General features: G+C 40.1%; 1 protein-coding gene across 2 annotated transcripts; it reads right to left on the bottom strand.

Annotated features, from left to right (window-relative positions):
• Positions 1 to 1251: 1251 nt before the first annotated feature.
• aptx (aprataxin) lies at positions 1252 to 18392 on the bottom strand. Of its 2 annotated transcripts, XM_061880801.1 has the most exons (7): positions 18122 to 18390; positions 11721 to 11767; positions 11371 to 11625; positions 9049 to 9108; positions 8738 to 8964; positions 5596 to 5699; positions 1252 to 5507 (listed from the first exon to the last, which is right to left on the bottom strand). In XM_061880801.1, exons 1-7 carry the CDS (start codon positions 18249 to 18251, stop codon positions 5353 to 5355), a joined length of 978 nt encoding a protein of 325 aa, XP_061736785.1. In that variant the 5' UTR covers positions 18252 to 18390; the 3' UTR covers positions 1252 to 5352. The 2 variants fall into 2 exon arrangements, with proteins under 2 accessions (XP_061736785.1, XP_061736786.1); XM_061880802.1 differs by lacking the exon at positions 11721 to 11767 and having other exon boundaries at positions 11371 to 11508; positions 18122 to 18392.

The following is an 18392-nucleotide window of genomic DNA, read 5'->3' as shown; positions in this document are numbered from 1 at the left end:
TACCCCGCCTTCCGCCCGATTGTAGCTGAGATAGGCGCCAGCACCCCCCGCGACCCCGAAAGGAAATAAGCGGGTAGAAAATGGCTGGCTGGCTGTTCTATACTAATTCTTAACAACATTGATTTTGATTCATTATTGCTTTTTGAGTAATGATAGATTTAAAGATTTCATTTCACTTTTTTATGTTTTTTTAATAGTATTTGCAGAATGTGCCACAGCCCGGTAAAAGATTAGAGGCGGGCCACACTTTGGACATCCCTGTATTAACATAGTCAGTAGTGCATGCCTGGTGCTCTCTGCAGATGAGTAAGTACAGCATGTGGTCAATCACAATATATAAAAGTTATGCTCTGTCATTCTAAAAATCAACAAGTATTTAATACTTTGCCAGTTTTGTCGGTTGACTCCCTTACTGTACATAACATTGCAACTGAGAAATATATATTTATAGTTGTTGTAGCATATAAGAAAACATCTTTATTATAATCCCAGAAGAAAGCACTTTGAGTTCATGATTACTTTATGTCAGACCGGGGCAAATGAAGGCCCGGGGGCCACATGGGGCCCATTAGGCTTTTCAAAGTGGCCCGCCGGACATTCCCAAATAATACTTTTAGATGTTTAAGATGTAAAGTGTAGCTGCCATTATGATGTGCACTCATCTTTTATAATGACCTTAGTATAGTCTTCAACTATACTAAGTCATTCAATACTTGGAATATGCAGGTTATACTAGTTACTATGTAATTAATTAGTTACTATGGTCATCTAATTAGTTACTATGGTCATCTAATTAGTTACTTTGGCCAGTATGATTGTAGGTGGGGTTTTTTTTACCCTTCGCGTTCATATTTCACTATGTTGCATTTTGGTTGATTGCAATATATGTTGTCAATATTCAGTGTTTTATCATTCATAGTTAATATTGTAAATCCCATATGCTTTATTTTCAAGTACATTCTAGGTCTCATTCAGTAAGAAAAATGTCAAATTCCATTCCGTTTTTTAAGGCGCTCTGTCATAATGTTTTTAGCTTCCAATCATTATTGTGAGGTTTTGTATGAGTGTTCCTAAAAATAGATATACCAGCCCCCAGACACACCTTTTTTTTAATCTAAATCTGGCCCACCGAGTAAAAATAATTGCCTAGGGCTGCTTTATGTGCACAAATCTTTATTTTATTAATATTTTTATTCTGAATATTTAAAGAAAGACAGTTTTGGACAGCAATAAATCATAACACTAATGCTGTTGTGTTTTACGTCTCTTTATTTTCCAAACAAAAATACTTTCCACTGCTTTCCATACGGGAATTTTGCTGAAAAAAGGTTCAACCTAATCAATATGGAAAATATACTATTTGAATTCATCTTAGGGGGAAAAAAGCGTTATAAAAATATTGTCCATCCAGAGTAAAAGAGAAGAAACAGCGCCCTCTGCTGTGTGGCGAGAGCAGTGCGTGTTGCAAGCCCCCAGCTCTCCCGTCCAAAGGCAAAACCTAGTAACTCACTTCTAGCTGATTTTGAGAAAACAAAGGAAAACCAATCTATCTTGATGCTGTCTTACAAAGATCTACAAAGTCATCAAACGTATAGATGTTTTCTTGAGCTTTCATTTTCTTGCCGATTGAGCCATGGATTGAATCTGCTCTCATGAACGTGTACCCTTTCTCCAAATATTTTATTACAATCTCGGGTGGGCCCCAATCTGTGTTTGCACATTGGGCAAGAGCCCTGTACAGCGTCCAGTTTTTATTTCGACCTCCACAGTTATCTGCCCAAAAGAGTATGCAAGGGGAAGAATCAATAACAATACATTTAATGAAGGGACTTGCGACGTCCTCGTCCAATCTTCCAAATATCCCCTCGTGCCATAATATCACATAATCAGGTCGACCGTCTCATTAAAGACATTAAGGTGACTGACAAAGAAGCTCAGATTGGTCCCTTGAGATACTAGGTTTTTCTGTTGTATCTACGCGGTTATGTGGTAGTTGCTAGGTCCTGCCATGCGCGTAACAGCTTACTTACGGAACAAATTACAATATCGCATACACTAATGTAAAGCATATCACCTAGGAACTCCAAAATTATTATCAGCTCAGCCTTGACCAAAATTGAGTTACTGGGTTTTGCCTTTGGACGGGAGAGCTGCTGGCAGCACTAAAGTTCCAGCAACACTTCCTGGGTTCAGATATCAACATAAGTGAGGTCTTCGGGCTAAATTGGGACCCTACGCAGAATTGTATTTGAACTTCTCATTTGAATATTCCACAGTTAATTCAAGGATTACAGTCTTTGTTAAAGTGAGCAAAACAAAGATCTGATTTTCAACTTTTTTACCTCAAAAAAAAGGCTAAAACACCGTTTGTAAAGTCCTCGGTTCTGCCACATCACCAAGAGGAAATCAAACTTGACTAAATAGAGCAGGGGTGTCAAACTCAAATACAGAGTGGGCCAAAATTTAAAACTGATCGAAGCTGCGGGCCAAGGTTGAACGAATTAACCTTTTAATAGTGACCCAAACAAGTTTTGCATTAAACATTGAACAAGCAAAGCTTATATAACTGTATAGTGACATGCAAAATCGAGTTTCAAATAATAACAATAATAATTGAAAAATATCAATGGCATATCAAATAAAATTATAGTAAAAATTGAATGCCTCTTTTCTATTTGCAGCCCTCTGACGTAAAGATCAAAATAAACTTTTTCAACAGGCTAATAATAAATTTGAAAATAAAATAATAATGAATGAATCAAACATTCAAGCCTTGAAGTAGCAAAAGATATTGCATAAATAAAACGTTAATTCTTGCTCAGTTTGCTGCACTGATTTGCTTTAACACTGAATATGGAACAAGCAACGCGTATATAACTTAATAGTGCAAAATAAACTTTCAAAAAACAAACGAAAAAATATCAATGACATATTAAAGAAAATTTAAATAAAAAAATGAATGCCTCTTTTCTATTTGCAGCCTTCTGAGGTAAATATCAACATTAACTTTTTCCACAGGCTAATACATTTGAAAATAAAATTGTTTTGTTGGTAGCGGGTGGTGTATTTTTTTAGTGTCCCGTAAGAGTTAGTGCTGCAAGGTGTTCTGGGTATTTGTTCTGTTGTGTTTATGTTGTGTTAGGGTGCGGATGTTCTTCCAAAATGTGTTTGTCATTCTTGTTTGGTGTGGGTTCACAGTGTGGCGCATATTTGTAACCATGTTAAAGTTGTTTATACGGCCACCCTCAGTGTGACCTGTATGGCTGTTGACCAAGTATGCGTTGCATTTACTTGTGTGTGTGAAAAGCCGCATATATTACGTGACTCGGCCGGCACGCTGTTTGTAAGGAGGAAAAGCGGATGTGATGACAGGTTGTAGAGGACGCTAAAGGCAGTGCTTTTAAGGCACGCCCCCAATATTGTTGTCTGGGTGGAAATCGGGAGAAATTTGGGAGAATGGTTGCCCGGAAGATTTTCAAGAGGGACACTGAAAAAACGGGAGTCTATCGGGAAAATTGGGAGGGTTGGGAAGTATGAGTATTAGCGATGAATGCGGTGTTACAGCGGCACCGCCGCTGTATAATACCGGCGGGCCAGCTCTAATGTTAATTTGACACTGCCTCAAGGGCCAGATGAAATTACACGGCGGGCCAAATTTGGCCCGCGGGCCAGAGTTTGACACCCATGAAATAGAGGAAGTAAACATCGTAACAGTTTTTACATTTGAGCCCGGGAAAGGGTCATAAACTTTGGCAAGAAGATACCTCCAAACTGAATTGTCCAGTCTTTGACTCTTTGAGGACAGCTTTAATGGACACTATCCTTTTTTACTTCTTTAATCTAAACAAACAAATTGATTAAATTTGTGTAAAAGGTCCAATCAACGTAGAGTGTTTCCTAATGAAGGTATGACATGGGTGTCCAAGATGTGGCCCCAAGATGCAGCTTATTTATTGTCCGACTGCATGTTCTGCAACTATTTTTTTGGATTGGACATTTTCCTTCATCACAGAAAACTGTTTTTTTATTCAAGTACACTGGAACCTCCATTTACAAACCCCTTTATTTGCAAACTTTTCGATTTTCCAAACTTTTCGATGGAGCCCAATGTGTGCGAACACTTCATTTTGTGTCCCGCCTGCAGGCAAAAAGCAGGGTGCCGAATTTTTAGGAGGCGGAGCCTTCCAGGTTACTTGCTGCGCAGTACACTACTAGTCACTTCTCAGCGCTTTAGCGTGCGTGTTTTTTGCTTTATGACAAGTTTTGGCCATTTTGCTAAGTCAATATGAGTCCCAAAAAGACAACAGGCGAGGGAACAAAGGAGGGAATTGCTGTGGAGTTTAAAGACAACTATTTGCAAGTAGTACAATAATGGCGCTCACAAGTATGGAAGAATCAACAAAGCAGGCTTTGTACCACAACAAGTATTAATTGTGATGACACCAGACTTTTCTGGAAAAATATGCCAAAGCAGACTTATTTCACAGCGGAGGAGACGAGCTACTTCTCATTCAGCTGCGCCTCTTTCAAGCGCACACACAACCCCTCCACCCGGTCCTTTGTTCTCTCCCTCTGTCTGTCTGCTCTTTTCTTGTCAGTTCCTACTTTGCTGATGTTATAGTAAGTGAATTTTACATTTTAAATGTTTATTATCGTCACAATATGGTTGTTAAAGTGAAAGATTTTTGTGATTTCTAATTGTTTGTGAGGGCACCAAAGGGACTTCAGCGCGTGTGTGCGTGTGTTGGCAGAGCAGCGCATACATAAGACAGCAGATTGTCGTTCTTTAGGCTTGTTAAAGTGAAAGATTATTGTGATTTCTAATTGTTTGTGAGGGCACCAAAGGGACTTCTGCGTGTGTGCGCATGTTGGCAGAGCAGCGCATACATAAGACAGCAGATTGTCTATGTTTTTGTTTTGGCTTCTTAAAGTGAAAGATTTTTGTGATTTGTAATTCTTTGTGAGGGCACCAAAGGGACTTTTGTGTGTGTGTGTGTGTGTGTGTGTGTGTGTGTGTGTGTGTGTGTGTGTGTGTGTGTGTGTGTGTGTTGGCAGAGCAGCGCATACAGAAGTTCAGCTTGTCGTTGTTTTGGCTTGTTCATAAAAAGATAGTTGTGTTCAAAGTCTACAAACCTTCACTAAAACATGGACTTTCGTCAAGGCTGTTTCCTATGAAGAAAACTGCTCCACTATACGAACTTTTCGATTTACGAACCCTGTTCAAGAACCAATTAGGTTGGTAAATGGAGGTCCCACTGTACATTCCGCTGCTTGAAAGATGTTGAACCTACATTGAAAAAGTTGTGACACCCCTAACCTATGACGACTGTGTTGCGTTTGAGGGCGTCACTCTCAGCTTGGAAAGTGAGACTTCAGATGCTGTTTCAAAGCAGGGATAGTGGCAAGCTGGTGGCGACACAGGTGGCACCTGAGGGGTGCTTTCAACAAGTCACTGGTGCCTTCTCTGACCGTCACCCTTCCATCGCTTTCAAGCATGCCGATCACGTCTGCGGAGGAATCGAACAAAAAAAAAAAAACAAAGAACAGTTTATTCGGACAGGACTTGCTATTTCCGACAAAAGACATTTCTCTCACCCTGGGAATTGATGAAATATTCCGTGGTGAAGGAGTTCCAGTGCTTTTTGTTCTTCAGGCAAGGAGAGTCAAAGTCTTGGCTGATCACGTGGAGGTGCACATGGCTGAGAGAGAAGAGGGGCTTATTTTCTTTCTGACTCAACTCTCATCTTTATCTTTACTTTATTAAGTCTTCGGTCAGTGGTCAACAAAGTAAACAAACAGTTTTACATAAAAAAACAGTTGTACATTCATCATTGTTGATAAATGGCTTTCGCTTTGCATAGTAGAGCTTTAACTTGCACTTACAGATGTAGCGACCAACTTTAGTTACTGACAGTGGTTTTCTGAAGTGTTCCTGAGCCCATGTGGTGATATCCTTTAGAGATTGATGTTGGTTTCCGGCCATGCCGCTTACGTGGAGTGATTTCTCCAGATTCTCTGAACCTTTTGGTGATATTATGGAGCGTAGAGGTTGAAATCCCTACATTTCTTGCAATTGCACTTTGAGAAATGTTGTTCTTAAACTGTCTGACTATTTGCTCCCGCAGTTGAGGATAAAGGGGTGTACCTCGCCCCATCCTTTCTTGTGAAAGACTGAGCATTTTTTGGGAAGCTGTTTTTATACCCAATCATGGCACCCACCTGTTCCCAATTAGCCTGCACACCTGTGGGATGTTCCAAATAAGTGTTTGATGAGCATTCCTCAACTTTATCAGTATTTATTGCCACCTTTCCCAACTTCTTTGTCACGAGTTGCTGGCATCAGTTCCTAAAGTTAATGATTATTTGCAAAATGAAAAACATTTATCAGTTTGAACATCAAATATGTTGTCTTTGTAGCATATTCAACTGAATATAGGTTGAAAAGGATTTGCAAATCATTGTATTCTGTTTATATTTACATCTAACACAATATCCCAACTCATATGGAAACGGGGTTTGTACTTCCATTATTATTTATATCCCACATTTAGTTTGTAATTAACATTGATCATAGTTTTAACTACTGTGTTGATTCAGGTTGAAAGTGTTTCAAGTGTGAATCTTTGCCTGCCACACGAATCGATTCCTGAGGGTAACGATTCTATTCAAAAATAGATTTAAAACCATTCTCGATTTTAATTTAATTTCAATACAGGTTTATGATGAACTACATTCTTCCTTTAAATGGATAAACAGCTCTAATCAATTTCTATATTTCCTAAAAGAAAAATGGTTTTGTTGAATACAATTCTACCCAAACATCAAATAAGACAACAAGAGAAGTATCCCACACTTCTGTTTTTCTAAAGTAATGAGGTGGCGACTTGTCCAGGGTGTACCCCGCCTTCCGCCCGATTGTAGCTGAGATAGGCGCCAGCGCCCTCCGCGACCCCAAAAGGGAATAAACGGTAGAAAATGGATGGGATGGATATATACAGCAGCTATAGATACCATACCAACGTTATTTATAAAGCCCTTTAAAAACAACCACTATTGAAGAACAAAGGGCTGTACGCCACAAAGAAATAGAGGCAAAGGACAAACTAAAAAATAACATTTAAAACAGAAGTAAAATACACATTGAAAAAGCATATACAAATTATCCTAGGAACAATTTGTTAGATAAAAAACAATTAAAAAGTTAAAAACAGTTTAAAGTCTCATTCTGGGTTAAAAGCCAGTGAATAAAAAGGGGCATAAAAATAAATCATCTGCATCTGGGATGGCCGCACTTTTTTCTGCAGGCCAGCTACTTTTCAATGTACCAAGTGGAGGGCATCTACCTCATTCGGGGCGGCATGGCGTAGTGGGTAGAGCGGCCGTGCAAGAAACCTGAGGGTTGCAAGTTCGCATCCCACCTATTGACATCCAAAATCACTGCTGTTGTGTCCTTGGGCAGGACACTTCACCCTTGCCCCCAGTGCCGCTCACACTGGTGAATGAATGATGAATGAATGATTGGTGGTGGTCGGAGGGGCCGTAGGCGCAAACTGGCAGCCACGCTTCCATCAGTCTACCCCAGGGCAGCCGTGGCTACAGATGTAGCTTACCACCACCAGGTGTGAATGAATGATGGGATCCCACTTCTCTGTGAGCGCTTTGAGTATATAACAATAGAAAAGCGCGATATAAATCTAATCCATTATTATTATTATTATTATTCATATATATCATCTATATTCATTTATTTATGAAAGAGAGGTGAACAAGTGAAATGTGTTTGATGATAATACAAGCATGTTAAACATTCCTTTCTTTCATGAAGACAAGAATATAAGTTGGTATGATTGTGATGACTTGCATTGATTGGAATCAGACAGTAGTGATGATAACCTCCACTTTTTCACATGGAGGAGACAAAAAGTCCTTATTTCTTTCCAATACCACATGAAAGTGCTTGCTTTTTGTTTGTCCAGCTTTCACACTCCTTTTTATGCACTTTACAAGAAGTACATTGGCGGCAAACAGGAGCTTGCGAGCGCTAGCTTCCTGAAACCCTTGTTCTGTTAGCGCAGGCTAGAGGAGGCAGAGCTTTTATTGTGAAGACAGGAACCGTGCGGTCAGTCTTTAGGCTTTTGACGGGAGGTATGGTTGAAATAAAAAGAGTTTCTCGCCTTCCTGTCGGTCATTTTTTAAAATATTGATCTAGCAGCCTAACCTAACGTACTCTTTAGGCTTTTGACGGGAGGTACGGTTGAAATAAAAAGTGTTTCTCGCCTTCCTGTCGGTCATTTTTTAAAATATTGATCTAGCAGCCTAACCTAACGTAGTCTTTAGGCTTTTGACGGGAGGTACGGTTGAAATAAAAAGTGTTTCTCGCCTTCCTGTCGGTCATATTTTCTTAACAATCTGGCAGCAGCCAGTGTCATCCCTCAAGACCCTCGGGCGCCGTGAATGACAATCAAGTGACCAAAGTCACGTTTTGGTGAAGATTGATGATTGCTCATTTTTAGGTCGATTTTTTTTAATACCTGACACCCATGCCATTGACTGGTAGCTCGCCATGAAAGTAATGGGCACCCCTGATCTACATCAACAATATTATTTTCCTGAGTGGCTAGACAGGACGGATTATAAAAAAATATATATTTTTGAGTTTTTTCAATAATCGTTACAAATAAGAATCGGGATTATTCTGAATATCAATTTTTTTTCCCCCCACAACTCCAAACCTTACTTCATACTGGGAATGGCGTGGTAGCCACTGCGGAAGTCCAAGGACCTGGCCTGTGGGCACTGTCGCACCATCTGCTCAGCCACGCTGTGCATGTGGCGCAGCAGGCCGCAGTGCTCCTTGCGCAGGGCCTTCAGGCTGACAATGGACACCCACGGCAGGACCAGCCAATGGTAACGCGCCTTGGGGTATTTGTCTTTGATGACCACCACTTGATCGTCCTTGTACACCTACATGAACAATTCAGAGATGATGATGTCACCGTGCCATCAATGGAGTCCTCAAATTGATACATTTCAAAGCGAAAAAAGCACCTGCATGTTGGGGTCCTGCATTGAAGCTTTCAAGCCTTGGCTCCAATGGCCAACACTTTCCTGCAACACATGTACTTGTTTTATGTCTGAGGCACGTAAATAAGACCGCCAGCAAAACGGCGCATCCTGAAAAGACTGTCAGAAAGCAGCCTGAAAACTGTCTGTAAATAATTACCTATGCAACATTTTGAATGAATGAAATAAGTTTATTTGTGTCATAAAATCAACAATCGACCATTTTGTGTGAGCAGTTTAACAGTACAGATGAACATATTTAAAAATCATACACATATACACAGAAAAAGAATGACTGAAAAAGGAGTAGGCTGAAGCCAAACTTATATTTGCCTATCCGATACCATCACTGAAAATTAGATTGCCTGGAACATCGTTAAAAAATTCAATGGGATGAAAGTAATCATTACTATATTTTATATTTTCAATTATTTCACCTTTCAAGGTTTTCTTAAAGCTTAACAAAGAACTACATGTCTTCAGCTCATCACTGAGCTTGTTCCACCATTTAACTCCTAAAACTGAAATACATTTGTATTTTATATTCCTTCTTACTTTACCTATTTGTGGGTTCTTCCGAGGATGTCGTAGTCGTAATTGTTTGTACAGTCCTTTGAGACATTTGTGATTTAGGGCTATATAAATAAACATTGATTGATTGATTGATTGATTGATTTATTTATTTAAAAAAATCAATATCCCCCATAAATGATAGTTTTCTCCTCTTAATTAAAAAGAAGCTAAGAATAAAAGCTGGAAGGCTGTTGTTCTTTACTCCAAACACAATTTCTATTGTTTTTAAAAACAAAATATCTGAAAATTCGAACACATTAGAACTTATAAATAATGGATTGGTATGTTCACAGTAGCACGCTTTGTGTATTATTCTAATGACTCTTATTTTTAAGTTTAACTATCGGCTTTAGGTTTGTCTTATAAACATTCCCCTAAACTTCAACATAATATGTTAAATATGGAAAAATAAAAGAATATAACATATGCAGACATGTCTTATTCAGCATGTATCTTACTGTATACAGAATAGCAATGGATTTTGACCCCACAACCGCCATTACATGTTTTGTAGACCACAAGGAAGTCTTTTAAATGCAGAAAACAAATCGTAATATGACCCCTTTATCGGAAAAAATAGTATTATTCCCAAATAGACACCTGCTACTCTCTGCAGTTGAGGCCACTATACTTAATACAGAATTAATTAGGCATACTTGCCCTTGAACTTGCCATAGTGATTAGGTTGTAACTAATTACCAAAAATAACTGGTAAAATAAGGCACTTGTAAGTATAATTAAAGCGGCAAGCAGCGATGGACGGGACCGAGTATTTATAGCCATCTTTTGTATTTAAGAGGGAATTGCAAACTTCCTGTTGATTTTTGCTGGGGGTTGTCACTATATGAAATACAGGTCTAAGTGAGACCTACATATAGGTTTGTGTTTCATGTTTCTTTGACTTTCCTACTGGGAGTCAGAGGTAGTTTTGTCTGAGCAGGGTGCTGCCCTCTTGAGACTCTAATGTATTGCGAATGGAGAGAAGCTTTTGTATTGAATGGGGAATGGCAAACTTCCTGTTGATTTTAGCTGAGGGTTGTCAGTGTATATAATATACTGAAGATCTAAGTGAGACCTACATAGAGGTTTTGGTTTCATGTGTCTCTGACATTCCTACTCCAAGTTAGAGACAGTTTTGTCTGAGCAGGGTGCCGCCATCTTGAGACGGCAGCAGCGCACCAGCAGCAGAGCTCATAAAATCCAAACCGGAGCAGTAATCAACTTTTAATCAGGAGGGTTCAATCTCTCTCCTGTGCTTATTTGAAGCCGACACGAGAAACGCGCTCAGAGGAGATAATGTTTGAAAAAAGCTGACTGTTTTTACACAACTTTTGTTTTGAAGGGGGAATTGCAAACTTTTTGTTGATTTTTGCTGGGGGTTGTCAGTACATGAAATATAGGTCTAAGTGAGACCTACATAGAGGTTTTTGTTTCATGTGTCTACGACATTCCTACTGCGAGTTAGAGGCAGTTTTGTGTCTGTGTTTTCTTCCTAGGGGGGCGCTAGAGCGCAGTTTTGAGTTTTGGGGTTTGGTTTTTGATTAGATCGCAATTTTCGCCAGTCCTGATGTGTGTGGCCAATTGGTGAGTTTTGAAGCATGTTAAGGGGGTCAAATTACAGCTCAAAGAGGCGGCGGTATAATAATAAAGAATAAAGAATAATAATAAAATGCTAGAAATTCAATAGGGTCCTTTGTCCCAAAGGGACATCGGTCCCTAGTAATAGTTTCTTACACTTCTCACACTGGATAATTCTTCTGTCTGTTTGGCCGCCTTCACACTCGCAGCCTCTTTGTGGGTTTCTTTCTCCGCTGGAGACATCTCTCGTGGTCTTTTGCGGCTTCCGAAAAGCCCCCCGCTGTCTTCCTTGAACTGTACGGTGTAGGGGTGCAGCTCATTGACAATGTAAAGCAACTCTCCGGCCTTCATTTCCCCCTCCTTCCCGCGACCCAACACCTGGGAGCCTATGCAGGTGGGGTTGACGCCCAGCTTTGTTAAAACAATGAGAAGAAAGAAATCCGTGTGAGTTGATTTAGTGATATGCAAACAGCCATTGTCTAGGCCGTACGTTGTTGTCGTCTTACCTGCTTAACACTGACCAGGCATTTGTTGCAGTCGGCTTTCAATTCGACTGGGTGCAAAGGGACAACATTTAAAATGATTACTTCACATGTGAATTTCATTGACATCATGTACAAACCCTGTTTCCATATGAGTTGGGAAATTGTGTTAGATGGGAGACAGGTCTGGACTGCAGGCGGGCCAGGAAAGTACCCGCACTCTTTTTTTACAAAGTCACGCTGTTGTAACACGTGCTGAATGTGGCTTGGCATTGTCTTGCTGAAATAAGCAGGGGCGTCCATGAAAAAGACGGCGCGTAGATGGCAGCATATGTTGTTCAAAAATCTGTATGTACCTTTCAGCATTAATGGTGCCTTCACAGCTGTGTAAGTTACCCATGCCTTGGGCACTAATGCACCCCCATACCATCACAGATGCTGGCTTTTCAACTTTGTGTCGTTAACAATCTGGATGGTTCGCTTCCCCTTTGGTCCGGATGACACCATGTCGAATATTTCCAAAAACAATTTGAAATGTGGACTCGTCAGACCACAGAACACTTTTCCACTTTGCATCAGTCCATCTTAGATGATCTCGGGCCCAGAGAAGCCGGCGGCGCTTCCGGATGTTGTTGATAAATTGCTATCGCTTTGCATAGTAGCGCTTTAACTTGCACTCACAGATGTAGCGACAAACTATATTTAGTGACAGTGGTTTTCTGAAGTGTTCCTGAGCCCATGTGGTGATATCCTTTAGAGATTGATGTCGGTGTTTGATACAGTGCCGTCTGAGGGATCGAAGGTCACGGTCATTCAATGTTGGTTTCCGACAATGCCGCGTACGTGGAGTGAGTTCTCCAGATTCTCTGAACCTTTTGATGATATTATGGAGCGTAGATGTTGAAATCCCTAAATTTCTTGCAATTGCACTTTGAGAAACGTTGTTCTTAAACTGTTTGACTATTTGCTCACGCAGTTGTGGACAAAGGGGTGTACCTCGCCCCATCCTTTCTTGTGAAAGACTGAGCATTTTTGGGAAGCTGTTTTTATACCCAATCATGGCACCCACCTGTTCCCAATTAGCCTTCACGCCTGTGGGATGTTCCAAATAAGTGTTTGATGAGCATTCCACAACTTTATCAGTATTTATTGCCACCTTTTCCAACTTCTTTGTCACGTGTTGCTGGCATCAAATTCTAAAGTTAATTCCGCCCGATTGTAGCTGAGATAGGCGCCAGCGCCCCCCGCGACCCCGAAAGGGAATAAGCGGTAGAAAATGGATGGATGGATGGATGATTGTTTGCAAAAAAGAAAAAATGTTTATCAGTTTGAACATCAAATATGTTGTCTCTGTAGCATATTCAACTGAATATGGGTTGAAAAGGATTTGTAAGTCATTGTATTCCGTTTATATTTACATCTAACACAATTTCCCAACTCATATGGAAACAGGGTTTGTACATTAGGAACTAATACCTATAGTGGTATGCTTCACTCACTAACCGTGTAGCAAAATAAGTCAGTTCAAGTAATACATAATGTTGGATAGAGAGAAACCACAAACCCTTTATGTATTAAATGCAAAATATTGAAATTCAATGATTTTGGAATGTACTACAATTATTCTCAACACAAAAGAAATAAGAGAAAAATCTAATTTAAAACATGTGTATGCATGTACAAAAATTAAGACCTTGAGCATATCAGTATAAGGAATTCAATTATGGAATGGTTTAATAAACAATCTAATAACATGATCCACTTTAAGAGGCTCTTTGGACAAAGTGTTTGCACAAGTACCATAAAGAAGAGTTTAATCAACGTTTCAAACCTTATAGAATTTGAGATATTATTCATCTCAGTATGGGAATTATAACGGACTTAAAGGGGAACATTATCACCAGACCTATGTAAGCGTCGATATATACCTTGATGGTGCAGAAAAAAGACCATATATTTTTTTAACCGATTTTCGAACTCTAAATGGGTGAATTTTGGCGAATTAAACACCTTTCTGTTTACCGCCATTTTCAGTTTCAACACATTACAAACACCGGATCTCAGCTCTGTTATTTTCCGTTTTTTCGACTATTTTTTGGAACCTTGGAGACATCATGCCTCGTTGGTGTGTTGTCGGAGGGTGTAACAACACTAACAGGGAGGGATTCAAGTTGCACCACTGGCCCGAAGATGCGAAAGTGTCTGCCGCCAGACTCCAATTGAATGTGCCAGAGTGTCTCCACATTTTACCGGCGATGACAGAAATGACACAGAGATGTATGGATAACCTGCAGATGCATTTGCAACGATAAATTGTACGAAATCAAAAAGGTGAGTTTTGTTGATGTTGACTTATGTGCTAATCAGACATATTTGGTTGCGGTGTGACTGCCAGCTAATCGATGCTAACATGCTATTTCCCGGCGGTGCTAAAGCAGACATGACACAGAGATGTATGAAAAACCTGCAGATGCATTTGCAACAATAAATTCAACGAAATCACAAAGGTGAGTTTTGTTGATGTTGACTTATGTGCTAATCAGACATATTTGGTTGCGGTGTGACTGCCAGCTAATCGATGGTAAAATACTATGCTAATGGATGCTAACATACTATTTACCGGCGGTGCTAAAGCAGACATGACACAGAGATGTATGAAAAACCTGCAGATGCATTTGCAACAATAAAGTCAACGTGATCACAAAGCTGAGTTTTGTTGATGTTGACTGCGAGCTAATCGATGCTAACATGCTATGCTAATCGATGCTAACATGCTATTTACCGGCGGTGCTAAAGCAGACATGGCACAGAGATGTATGGATAACCTGCAGATGCATTTGCAACTATATTATGTTTCCTTCCACTCACATTTAATGCGAAAAAAACACCAATCGAAGGATTTAAGTTGCTCCAGTGTCACGAGATGCGAAAGTCCTGATCGTTTGGTCCGCACATTTTACCGGCGATGCTAACGCAGCTATTCGGCCATGCTATGGCTATGAATAGCGTCAATAGCTATTCGCTCAATAGCTTCAGTTTCTTCTTCAATACTTTCGTACTCCAACCATCCATTTCAATACATGCGTAATCTGTTAAATCGCTTAAGTCGCTGAAATCCAAGTCTGAATCCGAGCTAATGTCGCTATATCTTGCTGTGGTATTCGCCGTTGTTTGTTTACATTGGCAGCACTGTATGACGTCACAGGGAAATGGATAGTTGCATCGCAAATAGCGAAAATCAAGCACTTTAAAGCTTTTTTTAGGGATATTCGGGGACCGGTAAAATTTAGAAAAAAAATTCCAAAAATACAACAAGCCACTGGGAACTGATTTTTATTGTTTTTAACCCTTTTGAAATTGTGATATGTTCCCCTTTAACGGTTTATTAAGAGAACTGTTGTATGTCATTGATGTAAATTGTGTTACAAAATGAGAAGCGGAAGTGGTCGTGTGTGTCAGTATTTTGGAACCTTGAACCTTGAACCCCCTGGACCACATCTATCAGGCCGGAGTCACCCAGAAGGCAAAGACCATTCTGGTCAACCCTCAGCACCCTCTCTTCTCAGAGTTGACACTCCTGCCCTCAGGATGCAGGTACGCCCCTAATAACAGGAAGATACACAAGATCCTTTGTTCCCTCAGCTGTTGACTTTACAAAAGAGCTTCTTAAACAAGCTTAACTGCTACGCACGCTCACTTTAGTGGGAAGCCACGTGTGATGGTTAGTTTTTATTGTATTACGAATGTTTTTTGTACTTATTAGCTTAATACCTTCAACAGTGACGTGCTGTCAGGGGAGGCAAGTGAGACAGTGCCTCACCTGCCACGAGGTGGCTTAACCATGAGATGTTCCAAAACGAAGTAATAAAATACGATTTAATGTTTCTCTTTTAGTTTATGCTTTCTACGTGATTTTGGTGTGGTTCCTGTATATTTTGATAATTTTCATGGTCAAAATCGCGGAAATTCCATGTTTCCTGATCAAAACAATGCAGCAGATGAGAAGTGAGGCAGACACAGCCGGTGCCTCCACGGCTGCACACAGTGTGTATTGGGCGTGTGCGTGCGAGGGGGCGCATGCTTGTTGCCATGTGGAAGAGGCAGGTTTTGAGACAGCAAGTACCTCTGCCTCCAGGTAGGGGGCGATATATTGTCAACTTGCAGTTGAATGCCTCAGCAGTACTCTGACTCGCCACACTGGGAGAAGTGGGGGTGCTCAAGCTAGCAAGACACAGGTCTCTACAGCGGAAGCCAGCATTTTTTTATTTTCTTTTCTTTTAAACTGTATTTATAACAAACATTGCATTTTTATTAGAGTAAACCAGCGTTTATGGGTGTTTTTTTGTCAGATGTAAAAATATTGTTTAATTTATTGGAATAAAATTGAATGAAAGAATGTTTCTGCCAATATGGAGGATTATATACTGTATCCAAGATGAAATACTTCTCTAAACTGGACTTGAACACAAAATGAATGCGGTCATACAAAGTACGTTTTCATGGAGGATACCTATTGCTGCTTCAGATACAAATACAGAAATGTAATATACACTCACAATACTTGATTTATTTTGTTAAAAGTAAATGGGACCAAAAAGTATTTACTAACAACTTTATCAAATAGTTTTTGGACCCATTTATCATACCATAATATCATTATGATAATGTTTGTATGAAAGCAAAAAAACTCCTTTTTTTCCCCCTGTAACTCTAACGTGCAACCTAAATCAACAACATATGAATTTAAGTAAAAAAAAAAAAAAGTTGAAAAAAAAGTATGTATGACTCACCTGGTGTTTAGTCCACCGAACCTCACTGGCCTTCATGATGGTTTGTATGTTGTATGTATTTGTACCTTGTTTTTAGACTTAGATGTTTTATTGTCATTCAAATGTGAACTTTACAGTACGGATAACAACGAAATGCTGTTCCCTTAGCTCAGGGGTAGGGAACCTGTGGCTCGCGAGCCAGATGTGGCTCTTTTGATGACTGCATCCGGCTCTCGGATAAATCTGAGTTGACATTGCTTAACACGATAAGCAATGAATAATTCCACTTGTAATCACAGTGTTAAAATTAACATTCAAAATATAAATCATGCTTATGCATTTTTGAATCCGTCCATCCGTTTTCTACCGCACCTGTTCAAGAAGTTGCGTTAATGGTAAGATGTTATTTATTTATTATTGGTTAGTGTGGGGCTTGCCCTCCTGGGGGTTCTTCAGACCACCAAGCACCGACATGAGAGCCTGTTTCAGGGTTACAATATTGTTTTATTTTTCAATAAGTTTATCAGTTGCTTTCCGGCAATTGTCTTTTTCTCTTTGGTTCTCGCTCGCGCTCTGGCTACAGCCCCAACCCCATCTCTCCTCCTGGCTGCTGCTTATAACAGAGCGACGGTAAAAAGGCCCAGGTGTGCCGTCTATGCACCTGTCGCTGATTTCAAGGCCAATCCTGGCAAAACCCTGCTTCGCTGTAGGCCCGCAGGCCACACCCCCTCCACAGTCAGCTTTAGAATAACAATGTTATTACAAAGAATAAGAGACCTATTATACTTTAGAAATGTTGGTGTTACTTAAAAATGCACGTGTTTAGTTGTGTTCAGTGTTAAAAAAAAATATTATATGGCTCTTACGGGAATACATTTTAAAATGTTTGGCTTCTTGGCTCTCTCAGCCAAAAAGGTTCCCGACCCCTGCCTTAGCTCATGGTAGTGCAGGATAAAAGAGCAATAAGCTGCAGATATAAATAGATTACTGTACGGATAAATATATTGCACTTTTGCATATGCAGCCAGGTTTATGGATGTATGTTATATTATCTTTATATTCCAGCCACGTAATTCATTTTTGGGGGGAAACTGAGGGGATTAATATGATGCGTTCAAGAATCTTATGGCCTTAGGGAAGAAGCTGTTACAGAACCTGGAGGTTCTGCTACGGAACATTTTACCAAAGTCCAGCAGTGACCGTGAGTGAAGTGAAGTATATTTATATAGCGCTTTTCTCTAGTGACTCAAAACACTTTACATAGTTAAACCCAATATCTAAATTGCATTTAAAGCAGTGCGGCTGGCACTGGGAGCAGGTGGGTAAAGTGTCTTGCCCAATGACACAACGGCAGTGACTAGGATGGCAGAAGTGGGAATCGAACCTGGAACCCTCAAGTTGCTGGCACGGCCACTCCATCAACCGAGCTATGTTGTACTTAGCTTTTAATGACTACTGCTGCAAACCAAATTGATAAACTGGACAATGAATTGGAAAAGGGTCAGGATTAAATACCCTTTGCTTATTCCTACTCCTTTTCAGAGAAGTTGATGTGTCATATGTGACTGCATGCGTGTTCCGGGTTAACTTAAACCTTAGCCATGTTTGTCAACTACTACAACTAGGTTTTAGCAATGAATGACAGGATTTATTTACCTTGCTCCCTGGAGCACTTCTTGTCTTTAATGGTGGTCTCTGGCCCTCGACCCAGGACAACTGGCTGAAGATGGGGCAACATAATTGGTTTGTGCGTGTCCTCCTGACTGACAAGCCAACAAACGGACATGTTATCAATGTATGTAGCCCAAAACTATTTAGCATTGTAATGTAGCCCAAAACTATTTAGCAACGAGCAAGCACATTTGCTGCGTTGTTCCTGATTCCTGACTTGTACTTAGATCGCATGTTGATGACGTCTATGTTGGGG

The sequence above is a fragment of the Nerophis ophidion genome, linkage group LG20 (genome assembly GCF_033978795.1).
Source record: "Nerophis ophidion isolate RoL-2023_Sa linkage group LG20, RoL_Noph_v1.0, whole genome shotgun sequence".
Classification (NCBI taxonomy): Eukaryota; Metazoa; Chordata; class Actinopteri; order Syngnathiformes; family Syngnathidae; genus Nerophis; species Nerophis ophidion.
Note: the sequence above shows the minus strand (reverse complement) of the source record. Positions and strands in the feature narration are given on the sequence as shown.